Here is a 27,439-nt window from a genome sequence, read left to right on the forward strand (position 1 = left end):
TGACTACTTATCTACTGGCAAATGTCTTTTTTAAGAAGGGAATAAGTAAGCAATAGATGAGACAAGTACCGACTACTATCATAAAACCAATATGGTTCCTTTCTTAAAACAAAGTTAACTATTACTAATGTAATTACTCATGAACCCATGTAATAAAATAATCATCATTTCATTGGAACAAAGTTAAAATCAAAGCTAAATTAGAAAAGGATAAAGGCATGAAAGCAACACAATATGCAATTACAACACCTCCCATTTGTCATGTCCAAATAAGCTACTAATACTGGAAAATAAGAGTAATGTATAAAAGTTAAAAAAAAAAAAAAAAAAAAAAAATCACCATTTCCTACAGAAGCTTAACTCAAATAAAATGATCGCCACAATGAGGAATCCAAAGGGACTCAAAATTTGCTTCTGCCAGAAAATACTTGTTCTTGCAAAGTAGAAAAGACCAACAAGATAAAACATAACCAGTTTAAGATTAAAGATAGTCCAGCTAAATCTCACCAAGTGCAAAGAGATCTCCTTAATAGAACTCATCTAATTTTGAAAGAATGTTTTTCAAGAGACCTAAAAGAGGAGAAGATAGGAAAATAATTGACTTGAAAAAGGAGTCTGAAATCTACTTTTGAAACTCTACTAATTCTATCTGAGAATGCATATCAAAGATATCTCTGATTTTTAAAAATGAGATGGGAAGGCCTTATGATATTCAGTAGCAATCTTCAGTCATGCAACTGATTGAAAGCTATATAATAATAAACACAGTAACCCTGCTAGGTTTATCAGTAAATATTCTCTGAAGCTTGAAGCCATCAGAACAACTTTGTTCAATTAGCTCTGAGACATATCATTCAGTAAATAAATTCCCAAACACCTATTATATACTAGGAAGATATAAATATTTTTAAAAACTACAATTCTTGCTCCGAAGGAGCATCTGTAACATTACAGGGAATAGAATAAGTTTCTGTCAAAGTATACGCAAAATACAGTGATCTGGAGTAAATGGAACCAGTTGGGAGAAAATCAGGAAAATGCTGAAAATAAGAAAATCAGAAAAATGGTGGTATCTGAAGTGAGCCTTAAAATTGCCTAGAGGTTCCATGTGATAAAGACAAGGAAGAAGCACACCAGGCACACAGCATGCACATAGGCACACAAAAATAGGAGACGGAATGACACAGATGTGGAACAGTAAGTATTGACAAAAAAACATTTCATATGCCTGCCGTCCATGTAGGCTGGGTTACACTTTGTCAGAGCTCTAGCTATGTAAACTGAGTTCACAGAAAGCATTCTCGAGACTTAAATGACCTCTGAGATCCTTCTTGATACCTTAAAGCCAGAAAAGGAAATGTTGGCTGCTCCCCTCTCAAGTTGAATGGCCAACAGAGAGGCAGGGAAGACATGCTCAAATGAATCAATGCTGAAAAGCCTCTCTACAATGTGACTAGCCTAACCATGTAATAAAGTTGAGACTTTCAATTCATAGGAATAGAATTTTATTGGCAGGTCAGTTCATGTTACCTTAATAATTCCCAGTATATAGCAGTGTCTAGAACATAGTAGATGCTTTATAATTGCTTGACTGACTCCAGTTTTTCTCTATTTGATTTTGTTATTTTTGACAGAATTTTTCTATTTCATATAATTTAAAAAACACATTTATATAAGTAGTAAAATTAAAATAAAATAGAAAGCCCAGTATTTTAGAGACAATATTTCACATTGCTGTGCTCCTCACATATATGACAGGTCCCTTAACTAATTATCATAGATGAATTACTCTGCAAAGAAAGTGACAAGGTGACTTGAACAATTTCAGTGTCAGGAGGAAAAATGTGTCTATTAGATAATTTATCCTGAGCAAGAGCACCCAGAAAAACTGTGGTTGCTTTTAATAGAAGATATATTAGAAGGAAAGGAGGGCACTGAAACAGAAAATATTTGACACAGATGTCTGTTAAATCATATTTTAAAAAACACATTTCTTTTTTTCAGTCTTTGGTATGATGCAAAGGAAATACTGTAAATTCAGATTCATTTAATGGCATCTCCTATTTAAGTACATTTCTAAGATACGGTATTAAGTTAAATCTTGAGGTCAGGCATTAGTAATTTGTGTAAAATTATACAAGTACTAGATTAAAATTCAAACCTTCCAATTACAAATGCTGCAATAATTTCAGAAATATACCTATAAAGGATACATGCTCACCATATTACCTAGCATAATTTTGGCATATAAAATATATTCAAAGAACTTTGAAGGATTAATTAGATTCCAGGAAAAGGAATAAGAAATCAACATTGACCATTACCCCTCCACCCCCCCAAAAAAAAAAACAAGCAGAAAAATAGTGTTCTCAGAAAGCATATTTGAAAAAAATAATAAAAGTAAGTATGACAATCAGCTTCAAGTTCTTCTTTTGACATATATTAGAGATGTGATTCTAGGTTATGCAATTAATTAATTAATGATTAATTAATTAATTAATTAGTAAAGTTTTCCAAGGTTATACATTATAAAATACTAAGTTCTTCTCTCCCCATCCAATTCAGTTTTCTCTAACAATGAATCACAGGTTTGTTCCAGGAAAAATAAAAGAGAAGACAGAAGACAACTTACTTCTCTTCTCAAGTAAAAAACTTTAGAGAAATAATTTTTTAAAGACTTAAAGAGGAGATTCCTTTTATGACACAGACATGGTACTGATATCTAAATCAGCAGGTTGAAAACAAAGAAAATTATAGCTCAAGCTCTCTAATGAATATTGATGCAAAAATCTTAAATATATTAGGGACAAGGAGAGAATTTGGAACAAGATTATGTGCTAATGGACTTCACTCTTTTAATGATGAGATATTTAAGGTAATTCCAATAGATTTGGGATGGAAAGAGCCATCTGCATCCAGAGAGAGAACTATGGAAACTGAGTATTTTCAGTATTTTCACTTTTTTTGTTGTTGTTTGTTTTTTCTTTTTCATTTTTTCCCCCCTTTTGATCTTGTTTTTCTTGCACAGTATCATAAATATAGAAGTATATGTAGCCTATATCAAACTGCTTGCTATTTTGGGGAGAGGGGTTGAGGGACAGAAGGAGGAAAATTTGGACACAAGGTTTTGCAAAAATGAATATTGAAAACTATCTTTGTAGATATTTGGAAAAATAAGGTACTACGATAAAAAAAAAGTTTAAAAGTAAACACACACACAATCGGATTAATCTATAGATGATAGGATCCATGATTTGTATGGATGCCTTCTATAATGGCAAATTACATGAATATAATGGCAATATAAGGAAAACCAATTATGTGTTCCCCATGTGTTACTATTAGAAACAAAACCCTCTTCTGAAAACATTCCATTGTGCCATAATATTTGAAAAAGTCTCTACTTTACTGACATAATCTGCTATAATGGTATATTGGTATTGTTTGACTTTCACTCTCTTCACCAATGCAAAGCACATTTCTTCATACAGCCAAAAAAAGAAAAAAATCTATCACCAAATATTTTAGTCACAAACATCTCCATCTAATTGGGTTAATGCTTATAAGCTCTCCCAAGTTAAGAACTTCTGGATCTTGAATTCCACTGGCATAGCATTTCAAAATAAGAATCTCTTCCATGACAAAAAAAGGTATTAAAAAAAAAAAAAAAAAAGATCAAAGTTAACTTAGTAAACCAATCCTTAGATTTGACATTTTCATTATTCCAAGCACAGCATTATCATTTAATTATGATCCTGTATTAATAAAAAATAAATATTTTAAATATCTAAGTTTTTCTATATACCAATATTTGGTGGAAATCATCCCTGCCTAAATGACAATGGATAATAAAGAAAAGTTTAACTAAAAAAGTTAAACTTTAAAAGTTTAACTTTGCCAAGAAAATCCTACATATGTCCACAAAAAATTTGTATAAACTAAAATGCAACAAAAATAGAGTAGTATTAAAAAGTGTGGTTCGGGACATAATGTTTCTAATGGTGCATACTTTTTTTTTGTAGTACCACTTTATATTTCTTTTTCATATTGATAGGCTTCAATAAAACCTTGGGTTGTTTTTATATGATGTCTAGTATTCCAACAAAAACTCATATGAAAGCACTAGCTATGTTCCAGATATTATCTTCTGACTTTATATTTAATTGTGACATTATATTTAATAATGAAAAAAAAGAAACTGGATTAGTATATTCAAATATCCAAATGTTCACAAACTATTCAACAATGGGTAATTTCTCCTTAATTAAAAGCATCAATACTTTTTAAAAATGTTGCTACTCTTTTATGCACTACCCACAATACAGCAAAGATCATTACAATTAGATTTAAAAATAAGAACTAACAAAGGATGCAGATAAGGGACAGATAAGCACTGGTTTTTTTTAATTTTTTAATTGAAGGGGATATATTATTATATAAGATGAATCCTGGACAGAATATACAATTAAACTCAGATGAGTTTTTATGTAATTAAGTAACAAGTAAATTTTCTTCCACTATGGAAAACTTGTCAGTGGGGAAAAAAAAAAAAAATTCCTTCCATCCTAATAATATATGTAATGCTATATGGGATTGTTGGCTTAAATTAGGCAGTATTTATCTATTCTAATTTATACCTATTTTCATAAATAGGTAGTACTCCAAAGTCTTGTCCTAGTATGCTACTGACCTCTACAATATCTAGAGCAAATGTCCATTTCCTTTTCTCTAGGCTGGAATGGTTTTTAGTATAGTGCCAATATCAGAATATATCAGTATAGTATACCGACACTATACTATCAGACTGCATCTACTTTCTGGATCTTTCTTAGCTAGTACAGAGAAGCACACCAAGCTAAGAATGCCAAGTCTACAGTTTGTAGGTAAATCTTTTGGTGACAATAACCTTTGAAAATAAAAAGAATTGCAAAACTGACATCAGTGAATGGGTCTTCTTTCTACTTCTCCAGTGAATGGGTAAGAGTAAAGAAGCAAAAGTCACAAAGTTTCTTAACTAAAATAGTGTTAATTGTGAGTATTTGAAAAAGAACTAACATGGCTCATATGGAAATAAGAATGATAAAGTGAAAAATTAATTTTACTAAGAGCTTATTGAAAAACATTACTGAAAGATCTTTATCACCCCTAGAAATATTTGAGACTGAAAATTAGAAGGAGAAATGACAAATGGACAAAATAAAAAAAAAAGAAAATCATCAAAACTTTGTCTCTATTGATTTGCATGAGAAAGTAAAAATAGTACTAAACAAAACAAAGAAAAATAAGTTTAAGTTTAAGGTTAGAGGCAACAGTTTCTAAGGCATTGAAGGATTTAGAGTCTTAAGATATCTAAAAGAGAGAATGCCAAATTATTAGGGGAAAAAAGATGCTATAAGTCTACTTTCATATCTCTACAAAAGCATTTAAGATTCTAGATCTTAAGCTGGAAAGGATAACAACTGCAATCTGCTTTAAATCACCTTTTCTTCCAGAAGAGAAAACTGAGGCCCAAGGTCGCAAAGGGGTAAAGGTGAGATCATATGAGAAATCAACATAGGTTAGAAGTGACTGTTCCCTTACATGTTATATGAAGAATTTGTCAAGGACATCACTGATGAAAATGTGGGAAAAGAACAGTCAGGGTTTTATAAATTATATTCTCCAATCTACCATCACTTAATTCTTGCTATTTGTTGTTTGCTGACTATGTGTTGTGAGAGAGAAAGAGAGAGAGATCCAGGAGAGCAACACATTGCGTTAATGAATTTCTCTACAATGTCTTTTATGGCGATAGTGTTATACAAGATTACTTGGGAAGTAATTTGATCAACAAAAGAGATAGTTCTGTTTGATGAAACTTAGGCTATTAATATCAAGCAAGAAAGAAAACAGACATTTATGCATATCATTTCTGTTTGTCACTATCTTAAGAGAGTGCAAATGGAACAGCAATCCCTAATTGACAGCAATAAAATTCTGAAAAAGTCACAAGTCACTGCAGTGCCTATTAAATGAGATCTAAAATCTCTCAAGAGTTTGGCCTAACAATCTACAAGGGAGAAAACAAGAAGAAAAAGAATGCCCACTGACCATGATATGCTAAGGGACAGACAGCTTCTTAAGCTGGTCCATCAGTAAATATATCATGGGTGGATGACGAAAATCTGCAATGAAGTGTGCTCTAAACTAAGGAGACAAAATGGGGTAGATTTATATTTAGGAAAAACATTGCAATACTTGAAGTGATCTCAAACTTCTCCTGAAAAAGAAATACCGAATTTTTTTAGAATAACACTTGAGTAATAAATAGTATAAGTAGTTAAAAGTATAAGCTATAAGATCAAAATTTTGGGTCAACCAAAGCACAATGGAAATATACTGTAACACACAAGAAATGATGAATCACATGCACCAAAGTAGCATAAAATATATCAGCCAGAAGGTGTATTAGCAGAAAGCAAGAAGGCTAATCATGTTAAAAGCAAAACCAACCCTACATTTGATATGATTAGAGATCAAATGACAAAATGAAATATTATTTATATATGTTATCTCTGATTCTCATCATCCATAACAAACTGGTTGAATTTATACTGGGCTGTTAAAAAGGTTCCTCACAGTTGAACTACCAATTTTGTGGCATGGAGGAGTTGATAAATCTCATATGCAACAATTTTGAGAGAATTTTATTTACACTAACTGTCTATGCTGTCTGCAATACAGCATTTGGGTTCAAAATAGGTATCAGATTGCCTTGAAGCAGAAATGATTCTCACTCCGAGTTAAACCCTACATAATGCTATGTGGTGCTCTCCTTTTCTAACAGATCTAACCCACAGTTAAGTCTGAAATGGGGGCAGGCTTCTGTTCTTGTTTGGCATCACTAGTTTTGTGTCACGTATGCCAGAAATTAAAAATTTAGATAGATGCAAAACCAAAGGATCACAGGTCTAGGGAACATAGTTGGGGAGCAGCTTCTTTATTTGGCCAAAGCCCCCAAATACAAGTCAAACCCAAGTCCTTTAATTCCTGATCTAGTATTCCTCCCACCACATAAGCTTTATTTCCCTGTAGTTTTCCTAAGGAGAAGGTGAAACAAAACAAAACAACAACAACAACAACAACAACAACAAAAAAAAAAAAGCAGGACAAGCTGTTAACAAGGGACATTGACAGTATTTATGAGCAAAATAAAAATGATAACACTAAAAGAATTGAGAATTCAGAAATCTGGATGATGACTAATTCCAGCCTTGATGATTTTTACCAATAGTCTTTGTTTTTACTTGAAGTTCTAATCTTGAACCTTCTCAGCCTGCTTTGATATAGGGTAATTGATATAATTCCTGCCACTTAGCCTAACAGCACTCAATTTTTTTTCTTTTCTGGCTTCAAAACTTCTACCATAATATTACTTTCACGTTTTTGGCTGACCTAAGTTGGCTATTCATTGAACATCCCTAGGATACTTTAGGCTCACTTAATACCATCCCTTAAAGATTGGGATAACACCTCTGTTCACTTTTTTTGTATTTACCAGTACTTTCTCACTTTCCTAGAAAGAATGGTATACTTTAATGAATAATAAACAATCTCTACTCATGTCACTTACCCCTTGCTCATCTAGCTTCATGAGTTGTTCTGTGACTTTGGGAGTGTTAAAGGCCAACCTCAGACATTGGACGTTTAGCTCAGGAATCACATGTTCAAGCACTTCTTTCAAAGGCAGTCCTCTAGCAGTACAATGTTTTGCTGTTGAAGGGATAGCATCTTCTAATACAGCACCTCTTAATGTCAGGAGCTAGATAAAAGAAATATATTCCAGTAAGGCCCTTCCAACATATTAGGATACCTCAAAAGTTTTTATTACCAAATTCTGCTATCTTAACCAAGTCATACAGTTTCATGTTTAAGAAAAAATAAATTATTTTTGAAAAATTAATTAGAAGAGGGGCAGCTAAGTGGCGCAGTGGATAGAGCACCAGCCTTGAAGCCAGGAGGACTTGAGTTCAAATTTGATCTCAGACCCTTCCTAGCTGGGTAAACCTGGGCAAGTCACTTAACCCCAACTGCTTCAGTTAAAAAAAAAAAAAAAAAAAAAAAAAAAGTTAAATTGAGAAAGAAAGGAGTATAAAAGAGATAGCATGAGAAGCTAATGTTAATATTCATGAATGAAAAGATGGGCAACTATTTTAAGAAGATTTAGTCAAACAATATAAAGAAGGGTATGTGGTGAAAACAAAATATAATTTAATAATTTACTAAAATAAAACAAATTAAATGGCTGACTTGCTTATTGAGTTTCAAACTCCTTTGGCATGTAAGGCATTCCATAATCTGGCACCATGCTACATTTCTAAACTTATATTACCCCTTCCCCCACAACAAACATTGTATTGCAGCCAAAGTAGACTACCCCCAGCTCCCTAAAAACTCACACAATTCATTATATTTGAGAAGACTCTCCTTCATGAACTTTGCAAGATGAATTAAAATTATACTTAAAGTCACCTCCGTGCCTATCCAAACAAATCTCATCTTTTTTTTAAATTAATCTCTGCTTAATCTTTCCCCTCTTTTCCTTTGTTCTTAGTTTCCTCTCAGTGATAACAACTTTTATCTACCAAATTCACAAAACATTTTCTGTCATGACTAAAATGAACTTACGATAAAATATTGCACAATACAAATTTTTTCTCTTTAAACCATAATTTCTAAGAGAGCAAGAATTGTAGCTTGACTAAATTTTGTATTTTTCCTAAGCTATCAATATGGTGTTTTGCATACAGTTAGTACTTAGAAGTTTTCTCTGAACTGTTATCAACCAAAGAGTAAAACATAATGCCACATTAGCTTTATTCAAAGCTGACTCACTAAGAATATTAATTTTAATCTAATTTGAACAAGTTAGTAGTACAATCATTAAATATAAACCTCTTTTGTCCTTTTCTTTCTCTCTTTTTTAAGGCTTTTTTTCTTCATATGGAATGTACATTTAAATTAACATAAGAGTTAAAGGGAAATTCCTATGTATTAATGACTACCTCAGGAAGAGCTAATGCTCCTCAGGCATAAACCCTAATGGAGTTTTAATTCCCAGGAAATGCCATGTACTCCATGTTCTTAAGCTAAGTTAAATATTGCTGGTGGAGAAGAGAAAAAGATTTGGAAAAGATATGCTACCTTATATTAATCTTCATACATGAGGAAGAAACTTGTGCTATTTGTAGGAAGCATATCTGATAAGCCTATTCCCACTTTCATTTGCATGTAATTTTTCACACACCATTGATGATGTGAAAAACTTTGTTCTTACTATTTAATACCTAATTCTGACAAAAATAGATCCTTTCTTTTTTTATATATAGTAATTACAAAATAATTCAATTATTACAGTCTTTCCTTTTATTCTGGAATAGACCACGGAAACTGATGCTACAAACATTCTCTATTTTAAAACTAACCTAGTATTTTTATTAAACACATCACGATCAATAGGAAGACAAATAGTTAATTTCAGAAAAGTTTTAAATCAATAAGGAAAAAAAAAGGATTGAATGATTCTCCTTTTACATAACTGCTTTTGCTCTTGATAATTTCCAAGTCATTACTGTTACTAATGACCAGAGCTATGTTGCTCAGTTGTCAGTGTACTCCAATGTGAAAATGATTTGCATGAAGCTGAAATTGGGGAACCTGAGTTCAAATAAAGCCTGAGATACCCACCAATTCTGCCACCTTGAGCATGTCTGATTTCCTCAGGTTCCTCATCTATAAAAATTTGTTTCTAATAATATGTTGTGACTCCCGGATAATATATTACAGATGACTTAGCAGAAAGAGCACTAACCTAAGAGTAAAAAGCTCTGCCATTTATTCATGTTCTAAGATTTAACATCTTTGATCTCCCCACTACTTCATAAGGTTGTTCATAAAGCAAATGATATTATGCATGAAGAAATGATTTGAAAATAATACAACAAAAGGTACATTACTTTCTGCCTTTGATAGGTATATGGGGACTCAACCTTCCTGTTCATTAAATGGTCTCAAATACACAGTTATAATAGTAATCCAACTACAATCTTACTAGTTCTAAAAGAATTTCATACAAATGAAAGGAGAGATTATATTATTATTGTTATTATGATTATTATTTTCTTCGCTAAGCAGATTATTTCCCAATCTGTTTATCTAATACTAGTCTCTATTAAGCTCCAGTTCCTCACACAAATTCCTCAGAACATCACAAATGGGGAGTACCTGAAATTCAACATATCAAACACTCATTATTCCCAGCCAAAAAAGATTATCTCTTTCTGAACTTGCCTGTTACTACCAAAGGAACTTCCATCTCACCACTCCATGTCATTATTTCATCTTATACTATATTTTTTCATAGCCCCTCTCCTTCCCTCCCTCCCTCCCCCCACCACACACTTTCTCTATTCATTGTCTCTTGTCTAATCTACTAAAATAGCCCCCATTCATTATTCATTCATTATTCCTCAGGTCTTTACTCATTCTAACAGATTCTCCATACTCAGCACCAAGTCTGATCATGTCACCCTTTTGCTCGTTTAAAGTACATTGCTCTCTATTATTTCTAGGATGAATTGTAAAATACATTTGGATTTAAAGTTCTTCATAATCCAGTTTCTTCCCATATTCCTAATATCCTGACATTCTACTATTCTCCATATAGCCTATAATCAAGTCACACTGACCTTCCTGCTATTCTCTATGATTTCCCTTCTCTTGCCTCTGTGACTACACGAGGCACACTCCCTATTCTATGATTTTGGATTCGTGACTAACATTGAGACTCCATATCTTCCACAAAATCTTTCTATTCCTTAGCACAAGCCTGGCTGTGTGACCTTGGGAATTCACTTAAATCTTGGTATCTGTTAATTGAAGATAATAACATTATCTACCTCCCCAAGGATGTTGTGAGGATCATATTAAACTGTAAAATATTTAGTGCTGTGCCTGATGTACAGTAAGCACTATATAAATATTAGCAATTACTATTGTAGTTATTTTCAGTAGCAGTAGTAGTATTATTAATGTGAGATGAATCAGTACTGAATAAACTGGCTTCTCAGAGGATTTCCTATATGAAATAGTATAATATAACATACTATATCTTTCTCACAATAACACAGATAACCTTTTACAAACATTAAGAATATATAATATGTTTATATGGTAAAGGCAAATTTTAAAAACCATTCTAGCTAAATTTTTTTCTGATTTGTTGAAAACTGTAGTAATACAAATGTCACCAACTCAAGTTTTTCAACTATTGCTAGTGCTTAGGAAATCAAAAATTAAAGTTCAAAGGTTGTATGAGTGGCTATTCCACATTTGGTCTGCCTCTGCCAACAATCTGAATCTGAAATATTTAAATATAAAAATAAAACTCCAACAAAAAACAATTATGTTCAATGATCTTTGTTTGGACTGTTAATTCTAATATCAAAAGCTAAAGAAAGTGACTCTAAAAATAATCTTCAGGAATTCAATGAAACCAGAGTATTACTCAGTTGAGCTTCAGTAAGAGTTATGGGTAGTTAGAGATCAAGGACCAAAATATTCTAAGCATTTCAAACAAATTGTTAATGGAAAAACAGAGGGAACAGTAAGAATCACAGAAAAGATTTAAAAGCCTCAAAAATAAGCAGAGACAAGAAAGATTTCCCTTTTGTGGGGTAGAGAAAGAAGGAAGTACAGTCTATAATCAAATCAATAGGCATTTGTTCAATGCCTATGATGCACTGTGCAGAAGAGAAAAATGGAACTCATTGTGACTAATCTTTATTTTCTCATTATGCTGTGAAGTAATGTCCTCAGCCTAGAGGAAGGAGATGGTAGAGGAAAAAGAGAACTGGGACAGCTATTGTGGGGAACAACAGAGAGTCAATTAGACTTGGTTTAGAAACTGACTCATAGGGTCATTATCTGTAGTCATTAGCTGAATGACCTCAGATAAGCCAATTAGCCTTTCTTCCTCATCTGTAAAATGGTACTATTACTATTCCCATTTTACAGATGAGGAAACTGAGAAGTTAAGTGCCTTTTCCAGCTTAATAAATGTCTGAGGCTGGATTTAAATTCAAGTCTTCCTGACACTGGTCTCATCCCAAAATACAAAGCCAAAATCAATAGCTTTTCTTTTTTTTTTTCTTTCTTTTCCTTCAACACCCATTAACTGGGTTCATATAAGTTTAATATATACTGCATACCTAAGTCTTACTTTTGTTTTTTAAATCATTAAGTCTTTTCTAAAGTAAAAAATCATAGTCTCAAATTCCATTCTAGAAATTTTCAATAACGATAATTCAAAGACAACTTAGAGACACTGTGTGAACAGAATGTTACATACTAAGTGTTACATAAGTGATATGAACTTTGTGCCACATGAATACAGAGATGGTAGATCTTTTAGCTGAGGTAATTTTAGAAAAGGTATCATGCAGAGGGTGGAAATTATTAGTAAGAGAGGAATCTTAGTTTTGGAATTAGAAAGCTGGATGTTAGTCTTATCTTTGGGATTGTCTCTGATCATTAACTCCATCAATATGGAGATATTCTTCCTTTTTCTAACTAAATGACAGGGCTATAAGGAAGAAAAGACTAGTATCTCACAAGTTCTACAAAAATGTTAAGTTGCTGCTGTTTTTATGCCAGAATCTTCAAAGATGAACAAGTTTTCATTCTGCAGCCTAACATAACTATAAAAGAAAAAGATGGTCAAGAGGAAAAGAGCAAAGCAACAGTTACTATTCCTATGTATCACTCATTATTAAATTAGGTGGTTATATTACATACTATATGCGATGCATAAGAATGAATTCAACATATTTTGATGCAAATATTCAAAAATTAATGGATCCTCACATATAAATATCTATGCAATGTTAGATAAAATTTCAATTACAATACAACAATGATACTTTTACTTATTATTAGTTCCTATTAAGCCTCAAGCCTCTTCAGTAATCTATGAAGATTACCTCACTAGTTCTGAATATTATTCGATAATTGTATGGTGGTCCATTTTCTTTCAATTCTTCTGGTTTTTCTCTTCGAATGCTTACAGCCACTGGACCGAGGTTCTCATCTGCTCCAAAATAATTCCAGTGTTCTAAAACAAAATTTAAGAAGAGCAATTTTTAACATCATGCTGCAGAAATAGCATGTTTCAATCAAAGATCAACACTTAAAAAAAAAAATCTATACCAAAAAGTTATTCACATATTAACACAATATAAAAATAGTTCATTTAATTAAAAAAAAAAAAGTTTATTTATTTACTCTGGCCCAAGTGAATTCAACAAACATCAAATAGAAAAAGAGATATATATTACTCCCTTCAGGAGCTTAAAATCAAACAGGGAGGATGAGGATCAGATAAATAAATACAAGACAATGCAAGTCAAACAAAGGAGATATCAAGATTAAAGTGCTAGAAAACAATTTCATTTGAGTTTTAAAGTTAGGAATAAGAAAGGATTCTTTGAGGACACCTAATCTGGGTTTTAAGAAAGAAAAGGATAGCAGTAGGTAAAAATAGATAAAGGAGTCAACACACATAAAAGAGAGGGAAAGTGGTTGAATGGGAGAAATTTGTATCAAATTTCTCTGATAAAGATCTGGTATTCAAGAAATACAAACAATTTACATAATTGTGTGTCTGCATATGTATTTGTATGTACAGACAAGAACATTTTTCAAGAAAAGAAATGAAAAATATTCACAACCACATGAAAGAATGTACAAGTTACTACTATGAGAAATGAGAATGAAAATAAATCTGCAGATTTCATCTCACATCCTGAAAACTGGATAAACACATAAAAAATAGCAATGCTAGCAAAGTGTTTGGAGAGATTACTGGAAAAGAAAGAAGATGCCCACCAGTTGGGGAACAGCTAAACAAACTGTGGTACACAAATACAATGCAATATTACTGTGCTATTAGAAATGATGGATTGTCCCAGGATACACCGTAACCAAGTAGGATTTATACCAGGAATGCAGGACTGGTTCAATATTAGGAAAACTATTAGCATAATTGACTATATCAATAACCAAATTAACAAAAACCATATGATCATCTCAATAGATGCAGAAAAAGCATTTGATAAAAATTAAACATCCATTCCTAATAAAAACATTTGAAAATATAGGAATAAATGAATTTTCCCTTAAAATAGTCAGGAACATCTATTTAAAACCGTCAGTAAGCATCATATGTAATTGGGATAAACTGGAATCATTCCCAGTAAGACCAGGAGTGAAACAAAGTTGCCCACTATCACCATTACTATTAGATATTGTATTAGAAATGCTAGCTTCAGTTATAAGAATTGAGAAAGAGATTAAAGGAATTAGAGTAGGTAATGAGGTAATATCACTCTTTGCAGATGATATGATGGTATAACTAGAGAATCCCAGAGATTCTACTAAAAAGCTATTACAAATAATTTACAACTTTAACAAAGTTGCAGGATACAAAATAAATCCACGTAAATTCTCAGCATTTTTATACATTACTAACAAAATCCAACAGCAAGAGATACAAAGCGAAATTCCATTCAAAATTACTGTTGGTAGCATAAAATATTTGGGAATCTGTCTGCCAAAGGAAAGTCAGGAATTAAATGAGCAAAACTACAAAGCTCTTTCCACACAAATAAAGTCAGATTTAAACAACAGGAAAAATATGCTCTTGGATAGGCCGAGCAAATATAATAAAGATGACAATACTTCCTAAACTGATCTATTTATTTAGTGCTATACCAATCAGACTCCCAAGAAACTATTTTAATGACCTAGAAAAAATAACAACAAAATTTAAGAATTTCAAGGGAATTAATGAAAAAAAAAAAAAATCAAACGAAGGTGGCCTAGTTTTACCTGATCTAAAACTATATTATAAAGCAGAGGTCACCAAAACCATTTGGTATTGGCTAAGAAATAGATTAGTTGATCAGTGGAATAGGTTAGGTTCACAAGGACAAAATAGTCAACTACTATAGCAATCTAGTGTTTGACAAACCCAATGGTCCCAACTTTTGGGATAAGAATTCACTATTTGACAAAAACTGCTGGGAAAATTGGAAATGGCAGAAACTAGGCATGGACCCACACTTAACACCATACACCAAGATAAGATCAAAATGGGTTCATGATTTAGGTATAAAGAACAAGATTACAAATAAATTAGAGGAACATAGGATAGTTTACCTCTCAGACCTGTGGAGGAGGAAGGAATTCATGTGACCAAAGAAGAACTAGAGATTATTGATCACAAAATAGAAAATTTTGATTATATCAAATTAAAAAGCTTTTGTACAAACAAAACTAATGCAAACAAGATTAGAAGGGAAGCAATAAACTGGGAAAACATTTTTACAATTAATGGTTCTGATAAAGGCCTCATTTCCAAAATATATACAGAATTGACTCTAATTTATAAGAAATCAAGCCATTCTCCTATTGATAAATGGTCAAAGGATATGAACAGACAATTTTCAGATAATGAAATTGAAACTATTTCTACCCAAATGAAAGGATGTTCCAAATCACTATTGATCAGAGAAATGCAAATTAAGACAACTCCAAGATACCACTATATACCTCTCAGATTGGCTAAAATGACAAGAAAAGATAGTGACAAATGTTCGAGCATTTTGGGGGCATACCCAGTATTTTTAAAAATTTATTATATCTAGCATTGACCACTGACCCATAAGTCTAGTATTAGTTTCAACTACTTATTATACATTACTACTGACTATGCCAAGATAGCATGTCAAGGACAATAGGTCCAAGACAATATTCATCATTTATTTTCCTCAAAGACCAGTTTCTTCCTCTTCAATGTATTATTTCTGTAATGGAAATCAGTCATCAATGTTTTAAATTATTTTTGACTTCTTTCTCTCATGTTATAACATATATTGTCAAATTTTATATAGCTTATACCTCCAATATTCCTTGTATCCAATTTCGGACTTCTAACACTACTCATTTCTTCTTGGACTATCGCCCTTAGTTCCTTCCATCATTTTACCTCCTCAACACTCTTTCGTGTCCTGCTGAATAGAGCTAGAGGAATTCACATAACTATGCTGACTGAATAATATTAATTTAAAATGTATCCATCTTTACACACATATATTGTATCTAGGTTTTACTGTAACACATGTAAAATGTATGGGATTGCCTGTCATCTAGGGGAGGGAGTAGAGGGAGGGAGGGAAAAATTGGAAAAATGAATACAAGGGATAATATTATAAAAAAAATTATTCATGAATATGTACTATCAAAAAAATTATAAAATTAATAAAAAAATAAAATAAAATAAAATGCATCCATCTTCAAACGAGCCCTAGCTACATCAAGGAAATCATTTTAGCCTTCACTGAGTACTTATTAAAAAAAAAAAAAAAAATTCCTTGGGGGCAGCTAGGTGGCGCAGTGGATAGAGCACCAGCCTTGAATTCAGGAGGACTCCTGTTCAAATCTGGTCTCAGACACTTAACACTTCCTAGATGTGTGACCATGGGCAAGTCACTTAACCCCAGCCTCAGGGAAAAAAAAAAAATTCCTTCAAAAAACAGTTTTCAACTACCTACTGTATGTACTGTTCCAAGTGCTGAGGGATATTAAAAAAAAATGGGGGGAGGCAAAATATAATTTCTGATTACCTAGCACCACCAAACTTTTCACTACAAACTCATATCTCTACCTTCCCCTTCCCCCCTTTGAAGACAAAGCCTCTTACTTTACTGAAAAAAGTTAATAAATTCAATATGAATTCCTTCTATTTTCATCTCAAAATCTCTGATAGCCACTTATGCCCCAAGTATATAATGAAGTAGTACTGCCTAAATATATTGTGAATGTTTACCACATATTTAGAAAAATAACCCTTCAATTAAGCCTTCCATCCCTTACTATGTCTCTTTTCTTTCTCTATCAAACCCTTAGTAGTTGTTCTATTTCTACCTCTTCTTCTCTTCTTTCTTCAACCCTTTCTCATATATGTATATATTTGCTTATATTAATTTATTCTGCACATACTTAATGTAATTTATGCTTCCCTTTATAATGTAAGTTATTTGAAAGAACGAACTGTTTGATCCTTTGTATCTGTATCTCCAAGTCTGAACATGACTCCAGGAAAGGGAAAGAGAAGGAATAAGCACTTAAAGAAAAGGAGGCACTTAAAAGATTTTAGCTGAATATGTAAATATGTAAATGTCAGTATCAGAATGTTGTTTACAATATCTTCCCATTTCTAATCTTTACCTCCTTCAATCTATCCTTTATAAAGCTACTAATTCTCCTAAAGCAATTATTATTGTTCCATTCAAAAATCTTTAATAATCATAAGCAAAAAATGTCCAAACTTGTCAAATTGGCATTCAGTTTGGCACACCTACTCAATATGGCCTCATCTTATCTTTTATCAACTGACCTTCTATTTCTCCTCTTAACAGTTATGCCTCAGCTCATTGTTCTTCAAACATTCTCTCTAGTCTAAGTTCCCTATCTTTCCCAATGCTATATCTCCTATCTAGAATGTATTTCCTCAAAATCTTATACTTCAAAATTAAATTCAAATGTCACTGAAAGTTTTTCTAGATCTTCCCAAAGAGATAAACTCTCTTCTTCCTCTGAAGTGCTACACAATTGTCCTTATCAAAGGAATTTTATAGATTCATTTTTGTCTTTATCTCAGCTACTCCTGGTTGGTGTATTTAAAGTGCCAGGGATCTAACTATACTACAATGGAACATTTATCAAGTTCTCTTATTTTTCCTCAATATAAAACAGCCTTAATTGCCCTAGACCATTGAGAGATTTCCTAGAACTAAAATGCTGTGTAGCTTTTTTGCCCAAGTACACAAATAAAGAATGAGATCAAGCCGATTGTGAAATGTGACAATGTTACCCATCTGTGAGAAAGGGAGAGAAACGATAGTGATTAAGATTAACAAATCCCATGATTAGATCAAACTAGGTATAGAACAATGTCTCTAGTCTTTGAAATACTAAACTGGTCAAGGAATTAAACAATTTCTTTTTAAATTAATAATAATTTCATGGTGTAGTAGGTAGGGTACTAGTCCTGAAATCAGAAGGACCTGAGTTCAAATCTCAACTTAGACACCTAACACTTCCCAGCTGTGTGACTCAGGAAAGTCGCTAAATCCCAACTGCCTCAGCAAAAACAATAACAAAAAAAAAAAAAATTTCAGTAATATATTAAGGCAGTATGGTGCCCTGAAAAGAAGACTGATTTGTAATCAATGGGAGGTCAGGGTAAATCATTTAATCATACTGGATCATCATTTGTTCATCTGTAAAATTAAAGGTTGGGCTTCCAGAATGTTTGACTTAAGTCTATAAACTTTTGAATCACTAATACTACAATATATATTTGTATGCTTTTATTATATTTGGAATATTATTTGACATTTGTGGAAAGTGTAAGACCACATTTGGTTTCTTTTGCTACTTTACTGACAAAATGTAGTTTCATAAATAATAATAAATTATTTGGCTCAGAGTTACTATCAAAAATGAGATTTCGTGGTTTTTGTAACTTTGATTAATGATGTATTGATGCTGATAAACATTACTAATATATATATATATATATATATATATATATATATATATATATATATATATATATATATATATATATATATACACACACACACACACACACTATAACTCTACACATGAATAGCCTTTCATTAAGACCGGACAACATTAGGATAGACAGTCTTTTAGCAGCAACTCTCTCCAAACACAAGCTGATTTTTGTAAAGCATACCTCAACTAGCCTTACCTTGAAAGTCTCTCTATTGTGGTAGAATTCCTGAAAGCCTCCATTCTACTTACATGGCCTTCAAGAACCCATAGTCACCCTCCAAACACAGCGGAATTAAGAATTTAATTGAAATTCCATATTTAATTTTTTGTGATTTCCTATCATTTACAAAAGAGCTGAGGCTTCACAACTTTACTGAGGTGTGAGACAATTAAAAAAAGTAAAATCTTTCATTCTACCTAGAGACTAAGTAATATAACACATAGAGATATTCTGATAAGATACTGCTAACCTTTTAGGAAATATTTTTGGGTGTTGTGTTAGGTACTTTGTGCCTAACAATGACTGTTACTTAAGTAGAATTTGGCAGGAATAGTAAGAAATCTTCTTAGCAAGAGGTGATGGATGTGAAGGAGAACTTAATTGTTGAAGAAAGTTTTTATCTTTTCTCAAAAAACCCACATCATCTGGAAGTGGATATCTTCAACATAAAGAAGATACAAATCACTTCCAGTTGATCAATGATGGACAGAAACAACTACACCCAGTGAAGGAACACTGGGAAGTGAATATAAATTGTTAGCACTACTGTCTATCTACCCAGGTTACTTATATTTTCGGAATCTAATACTTAACATGCATTTGGCTTTGACAACAAATGAATATTAAGGTAATGAGATTTGGCTTCCTTTTGTTCTTTACTCTTCTTTAACTCACAAGATTGTCACTCATTATGTAAGGGAGCTTCTCAAAACAGAAGCCGTAAATAGTTTTGATTTCTGGCATAGTTAATTAAATGAGACTACTCTACAATGAGATTCACTATTTAAGTGAATGTTCTTAACTAAGTTTGAATACCTTATGTTGATTTTTACTTCAGGGTTAGAGCAAGATTTATTATGTACAAAGCTATAAAGTGGAGTGATTTGATTAAAAAATATATATTATTTTTTAAATTTTATTTTATTAAATTTTATTTTTTAAAAATTGAAAACCGAACTTGACAATCACCAATAAATTTGAACATTTTCATATAAGCAAAAAAAAAAAAAAAAAAAAAAAAAAAAAAAAGGGGGGGGGGGCTTCCAATGAAACCGTGAGCCTTGTGTGCAGCTTAATTCCTTTAATAAGAAATAAAATAAATAGAACAATAATTGTAATTTTAATGTCAAAATTATCTTGCTTATCTGAATTTCCCTCATTGATTCCATTATCCTTTTGTGGGGGTGGTATCACTATCACTCCATTGCCTATCTCACAAAAATGTATCAAATAAGCACAGTCAAGCAGAGCAATATATTAAACATATCTGGATTGATCTCTGATCCTCTGGTCCATTGCTTCTCTGTCAGGACATTGAAACCACATCTTATTGTGTCTCCTCTAGTCACTGTGGATCATTACATTGGTCAAAGGGCTTAAGCAGTGGTCCTCAAAAACTTTTTAAATAGGGGGCCAGTTCACTGTCCCTCAGACTGTTGGAGGGCCAGACTATAGTAAAAACAAAAAACATCTGTCTCCACCCCTCAGCCCATTTGCCATAACCTGGCGGGCCACATAAACGTCCTCAGTGGGCCGCATCTGTCTGGCCCACGGGCCATAGTTTGAGAACCCCTGGCTTAAAGTTTTCAAAGTTGCCTTTCATTTTAATGTTAAAGTCAGTGAATATACTTTTCCAGGCTCTCCTCACTTGACTATGCATCACTATACAAGTCCATTTTAATCTTCTTAAATCTCTCTGAATCTATTTTTTTTCATAATTTCTTTTGGCATAATAATATTTTATTATGCCTATATCATAATGTATTCAGTCATTTTCCAACTAACGGATCTAATAATATTCAGTTTCTTCCTACATCCAAAATGTGTTGCTAAAAATATTTTTTGTGCATATAGGTATTTTCCTTATCTTTTTAATCACTCTGAAGGAAATGTCTATTACTATCAATGGGTCAGTGAAAATACACACTTGGCTGCCTTTTTGAGAATAATTCCAGATGAATTTTGTTGTTATTTTTTCTAAGTCAGTAAAATAGTTTCTTGGGAATCTAATTGGTATAGAATTAAATAGAGTATTGTCATCTTTATCATATTCGCTCAGCCTAAGAACACTTGATATCTTTCCAATTGCTTAGATCTGACTTTAAGTGTTTTCTAGTTTTGCTTATAGAGTTCCTGACTTTTCCTTGGCAGATAAATTCCCAAATATTTTAAATTATCAACAGTAATTTTAAATGGAATTTCTCTTTGTATCTTTTGCTGTTGGTTTTTGTTGGTGATGTATAAAAATGCTGAGGATTTATGTGGATTTATTATGTATTCTGCAATTTTGCTAAAGTTATGGATTATTTCTAATAGCTTTTTAGTTGATTCTCTGGGCTTCTTTAAGTATACCATAATATCATCTGCAAAGAGTGGTAATTTGGTTTCCTCATTACCTACTTTAATTCCTTTAATCTCTTTCTCAACTTGTTGAAGCTGGTGTTTCTAATACAATTTTGAATAGTAATGGTGATAGTGAGCAACCTTGTTTCACTCCTTTTCCTATCAGCCTTCATGCTAATACAGTCCTACTCCAGAATAAAGATAATTCTAGATTTTTGAAAGTTGTAACAAGTCAAGCTCAATTTCATAAGTTTTAACTAAATCAGAAAAATTTCAAATATGGTGCAGGGGTAAACTACCTCCATGGTAAAAACCAGTATTGCTAAGTTCAAAGTTCATTGAAGAAGGTTGAGCATCCTTTGATTTAACTATTCAAATACAAAAACTCATGATTTGTATCACCTCAAATACATCAGGGGTATGATTGGCACCAGAGTAGAGAATAATCACTGCTTAAAATAATAGATTTTTTTGTAGTAGTAAATTAGAAATATTTATTCTAGTCATTTGTTTTAGCAGGTGAAATTTTGGATATGGCTAAAACAAATATTAAATGAAGGCTAAACTAACAAATCAGAAACATGAGATTGTGATGCCCACATACACACAAGAACATAAATGAACAATAATTAAAATTTTAAAATAAATCATAACAAAAAGAACATTTAGGAGATAATAAATGTATGGAAATAACATTTATAACATGTCTGAAAAGCAGTAGCATGGATAAAAGTTAATTACAAAATAAGGTAATTTTAGACAATGAGCTGGAAACTGCTAGTTATGACTTTCATGTTTAAATGCCAGCCTAGGAAATTTGAAGTTAAAATGTATTCAAGTAAGATCATATCTGACTCTTTTTCCAAAATAGCTTACCTAGAAAAACAATATGATATTCAAACAGATATAAGCATCCTGGACAATGCAAATAATTATAACTAATCAAATGACAATTATGACTGCAAAGATTTTTGATCAACAAATAAAAAAAAAAAAAAAAAGATGTATACACACAAGCAAAAGTATAAAGTAGTCTCCAACAACTTCTCAATACTGATGGAACTAAACTGTTTACTTAATTCTAGACAAAATGAGCATTTAGAATTAATTTTGCTTTTCAGTAAAGTAGGGAAACGAATGTTTTTCTTTAACAAAAGAATATCTAGACAAAAATTCCATGATGATCTAACTTAAGCTTTCTTGCCATGAGAGATACATTTGAAAGGAAGAGAGATTTCCTTTGTATTTCAAGTTCATCAGGATCATTTTATTTCACACAGCATAGAGAGTGAGAGGATAATGGGCCTAACATCCCAGCAGAATTAATTCAAAATTCATTTGAGAACAAGCAAATCAAACATAATTTCAGCTATCTTCAAACTATCTTTGTTCACTGAGGAACTATATCTTGTCTCTATGTAATCAAAGCCAAAAAAGTTAAAGCAGATGTTTCAAATGATTTCAACAACTTTTTAATACTTCAAAACAACTACACATATTCTTAAAAATGGCATGGCTATACTTTTTTTTTTCTATTCAACAGATGTTTAAGAGAGAATACTTCCATCCAGTTAGTTACCATTTGGAGAATTTGCATTAAAAGTCAGTCTCAATTTTTCCGTGAGAAAAGCAAAAAGGCACTAGCATTTTTTTAACAGTATAAAAGCATAAAAAAAGATTTACACATCTGCTTTTGTAGGAAATGATTGCAGAATTATTTTGCTAAGAAGAATAAATTCATCACTTCTATCATTACATATTGCCCAAAGCTTTCTCTGGTATAAAGACTTTAATATAGTAAAATAAATTAATTTAAAATACCACTTACCCTTCTGATAAAAAAATTTCCTATAATAGTATGCACCAAGATCCACATGTTCCACAATGTATCTCTTTACTCTATCTAAATGCAATACCAAATTTTCCTTGGGCACTTCAAGTACGGCAACTCCTGCATTTGTGCAATGAGAGCTAAGAGTAGATTCAAATGAGGCACTTTCACTACTGAAGGAACCAGAATTTGATTTGGATAAACTGATCTTCCTCTCTCCTTCTCCACCAATCTCATTTCGAAAGTATGGACAGCTCATAACAAGGTCATTACTCTTATCATCTCCTTGGTCCATGCTGAGGCTTCCTTTAGAATTCAAGTCCTCAGTACTGCCCATAGGGGAACTAAAACTTGCAGAGTGAGATAAAGGTCCAGAAACTAAAGAAGCAACAGCAGCTGCAGATGCTCCTGTGGTTGTATTTCTCCTTTTTATAACATTGTGCCTATTTATAATTGCCTCGTTCAAGTCAAACAATATGCTCTGGACATCATAGTGACCAAAACACTTTGGACAAGTCCAAGGCCTGACAGAGTCTTCTGATCGGTTGTCTTCGAGGTCTGATGATTTTCCAAGTTCCCCTTCACATTTGGCATTACGCAACTTACGAAAAATGGATGTATCCCCTGTTTCTGACTTAGAACGTCTCTTGAGTGGTTTCTCTCTTTCTTTAAAAAGTCTGAGATTCTCTCTCTGTGTGATAGGTCCATCTATTACATCCAGAGAAAAGCCAGAACCCTTGCTTCCACTAGCTATCAAAAATTCACTCAACTTTGTGGGAGTCGGTCCTCTCTGATCAGATTTATCTTCTTTGTACCCCTTCAACAAATCAAAAAAGCTTTCTCCAGAAGTACCCTGCTTATCTATTGATGACGTGCTACCATATTCCCTGTGCAGTGATGGACCAGTCTTATATGTAGGTGAAATACATTCATCAAAGCTATCTACATCAAGTTCACTTATAGTAATATCACTGTTACTACGCTGTCTTATTCTGCGAAGGGCTTTTCTAGGAGAACTAGGATAAGCTTCAGGCATAAGAAATCTGGAATCCATGTTTTCTGATTGTCTTGTTTTGCTTTTGAGAGTATTTTGTATGCTTTTCAACATGGCAGAGTCACTGGAGTTGAGGTTAACTGAGCTACCTTGACTTCCAGGGCTGCCTTTGGAGGACATACTGTCAAGGCAACTTGATGAATCCATTTCTTGACTTGATCGGCTAGATTCTTTAACATTGTCTTTCCTTGGTGGCCAATCTGCAATCCTTGCCCTAACCCCCATTTTTGGGACTCCAGGAGTAGAGGTAATATGGTGAGAACCTTCACTTCGAGGAGGGCCCACAGGAGCCATGACAGAAGAACCCAAACTGCCATTCTGTGACCTAAAGCGTCGCATGTAGAAGTCATCTGTGTGAACCTTGGAAATTCCATCTGTTCCAACCATTGATGCTCTTTCAGTGGCAACAGGTCTTTCAGTCTGGGACCGCTTCAAGCTGGTCATGATTTAAGAGTTTAGTCTTAAATTCCTAAGGGAAGCATGATCATTTCTTCTACTAACATATATACTTCCCTTCTGAAGAATAGTTTCCAGAAAAATTGATGGTTGCATGAGACCTTGATCATTTTCTTTGAAGAAGGTAAATTGTGCCTTGTTACCAGCAAACTAAAGATTCAGGTTTCAAATATATTAAAATCCATAAAAATGATGGTTCTAAATTTTAGTAGGTGGCTATTCTCCAGAAAAGCTGAATGGAGTGAGTTGACATCAGGAGATTCAGCAGCTTTCACAACTAATGATTTTTCCCTAGAAAAGAAGGATAATATGAATTAGTCATTTGAGACAATTCTTATTTTAAAATTCAATATCTAATTGCCCGAACCAGACTAATTAAAATAAAGATAGAATGAATGCTGTAATTTTACACTTCTTGGCAAAGAATGGTATGGGAAAGAGATATACACAAAATTTTATGAAAATTTATTATTTAAAATTCTTTATTAAAAGACCTTGCTTATGTAGATATTAATTACAATGCCTTAAGGATGTAGGCCTCCAATGACTGTGATATTTAAAACAATATAATTCAACTATGTAAAATATATTATAAAGAAAATCTATGTAAAAAATATAATTCAAATGATTAGATGATTAGATTCAAATGTATAATCAAATGTATAAATGTATAATCAAACTAAAACATAAAAGCATACAGTATAAAAACCATAATAATTAACATTAATTGGCACCATGTAATAGAAGGAAAATCTTGAGTAAGGAAGATCTGATTCAAATTCTCCCCAATATTGGAACTGTGAATACGAAGAAATTACTTAAAATTTTTGTACCATAAGAAAATCTATTTAACTTTAGATTACAAAAGTTTCTATATATGAATTTTCCTCTCAAAAAAAATCTTAACTTTGTCTCAAAAAACAACTTTAATATGGCAAGTTCTTTCCTTACAATTCAAAATTTTTAAATTTCTGTTACTAATCTACAGATTAATTTTGCTATTTACACAGAATATGTTTTAAAAAATCTTCAGCAATCATTTTCTTATATTTTATCTATTAACAAAGCATTTCTCATTAACAAAAATGAAAGCATTTCCTACCAATAACCACTTTATCTAAAAAAGGCTCAAGATTTTAAAACACAAAATGCCCTTCACACATATCTTTTTATACTCAAATTGAACAATTGTAACAAACTAATGTACATTTTTAACAACTGAAACAAATACAAATGTAACATTATAAAAGAATACAGGTAAAGGGAGATAAAAGATTGAAAAACTTCCTAATAATAATACAATCAAGTTCAACAAGCAAGCAAATATGTGTGCACTCATCTGAACGCGCATACATACATACACACACACCGAAATCTGTACATCTGTGAACTCCCTAAAACCAAAGCAGAAGATTGTTTTCCAAGTCTCCACAAATTACACAAGATGTAGCCTTCATATTCTTGCCAAATCCACATTTGGAAAGATACTGCTGAACTAGCACTCCTTTGACAGTATTGTCTGCAAATCACAGCTTCTGAAACCTTAGGTAAAAAACAGCACTGAGTCCTCATGCACAATAACAGGTACTCCACTTCAACAGTAATTAAGCATCCAGCTAGTCAGGCTCTTGCTTTGAAAATGGAGCACAATTAAATTTTACTTGCAGTACACAGCCAGGGTTTAAACAACCAGCTGCTATTTATAAGCAAGAACATTTAGGGGGTGTTTTTAAAATGCAAGTAGACTGCAGTGTACAAAGCAAGAGAAAGCAGAATACAGGGTTTGTGGCAATACCGGATTGCTCAGTCACTCAGATAAATGCCCATTTTTTTTCACCTAACCTCCCTATTGCCAACCTCTTTAAAAAAAAAAAAAAAAAAAAAGAAAAAGAAAGAAAAAAGAATAATACTTTTGCATAGCTATCTAACTCTAACTCGATATTTTCAGGCAATTTCTTTTGCTAAATGAGTATGTTTGGCCTTATAATTTATGCTGCCAACTTCCACCAATCAAATTCTACCATTTCAAATTTTAAGTTTCCAAATAAAACAGTCCACTCTCAGTGTAATAGTGGATAGTCAATATGCATTAAAACATTTTATAGCTGAGGTCTTGGGAGGCCAGCAAAGTAGCCATGGAATATATAAACTGACTGCAGGACCATATTAAAATAAAATATATTTTGACCATTTTCTTCATAATGTGTTAGGACTCTTACAAGATACTTATGCAATGAATTCATACCTTTAAAGGAGTTCAAACCTTTAAAGGAGCTCGCTCATTGATCCTTTAAGGAGCTCTCACAAGTCCAGGGAGTGCCCACAAACCCATTCTCTGGGAGGACATAAGGAGCCAAGATTCAGTGGGGAGAGTCAGTCTGGATTGGGTCAAGGAGAATACTTCCCAGGAGAACTTCAGGGAAGCTCGAGGAGATTCAGAGAACCAGGATTTCAGTGGGGAGATTTGCAAGTCCAGGAGATTCACAAATCTAAAGGAAAAGCCTGTTCATGGACTTCCAAGAGATTTACAACTATGAATGAATTGTGGGAAACCTACAATCCCACACTCTTGGAGGCAGAGTCTGATTCATTCCCAAGTCTACCTTCGTGCTGACTAGAGGCTTTGGATTCAGAGGAAGCTAGAGACTGAGGCTGGCTGGAGACATTCTGACAACAGCTTATCGGGTAACCAAGGAGAGAGATAGGTCTCTATTAAAGCTAGCCGGACCCCAGGAAAAGATTTAGGATTTTGAAGGACACAATAGAGGATCTGGACTTTAACTCCTGGCTGCATTTTGGGATTATTGGAACTGAACTGAAACTAAGGCTGTCTTCCAGAAGCTCCCCAAGAAAC

General features: G+C 32.7%; 1 protein-coding gene across 1 annotated transcript in view; it reads right to left on the reverse strand.

The window, feature by feature from the left end:
- The window catches only part of SIPA1L1 (signal induced proliferation associated 1 like 1), a 190,399-nt gene that overhangs the window by 105,063 nt on the left and 57,897 nt on the right, over positions 1 to 27,439 (reverse strand). The window contains 3 exon segments of the mRNA XM_074290126.1: positions 7,613 to 7,801; positions 13,020 to 13,150; positions 23,073 to 24,876. Of these exon segments, the coding sequence (XP_074146227.1) occupies positions 7,613 to 7,801; positions 13,020 to 13,150; positions 23,073 to 24,573 (1,821 nt within the window). The 5' untranslated portion in view covers positions 24,574 to 24,876.

Source organism: Sminthopsis crassicaudata, chromosome 2 (assembly GCF_048593235.1).
Source record: "Sminthopsis crassicaudata isolate SCR6 chromosome 2, ASM4859323v1, whole genome shotgun sequence".
Taxonomy (NCBI): Eukaryota; Metazoa; Chordata; class Mammalia; order Dasyuromorphia; family Dasyuridae; genus Sminthopsis; species Sminthopsis crassicaudata.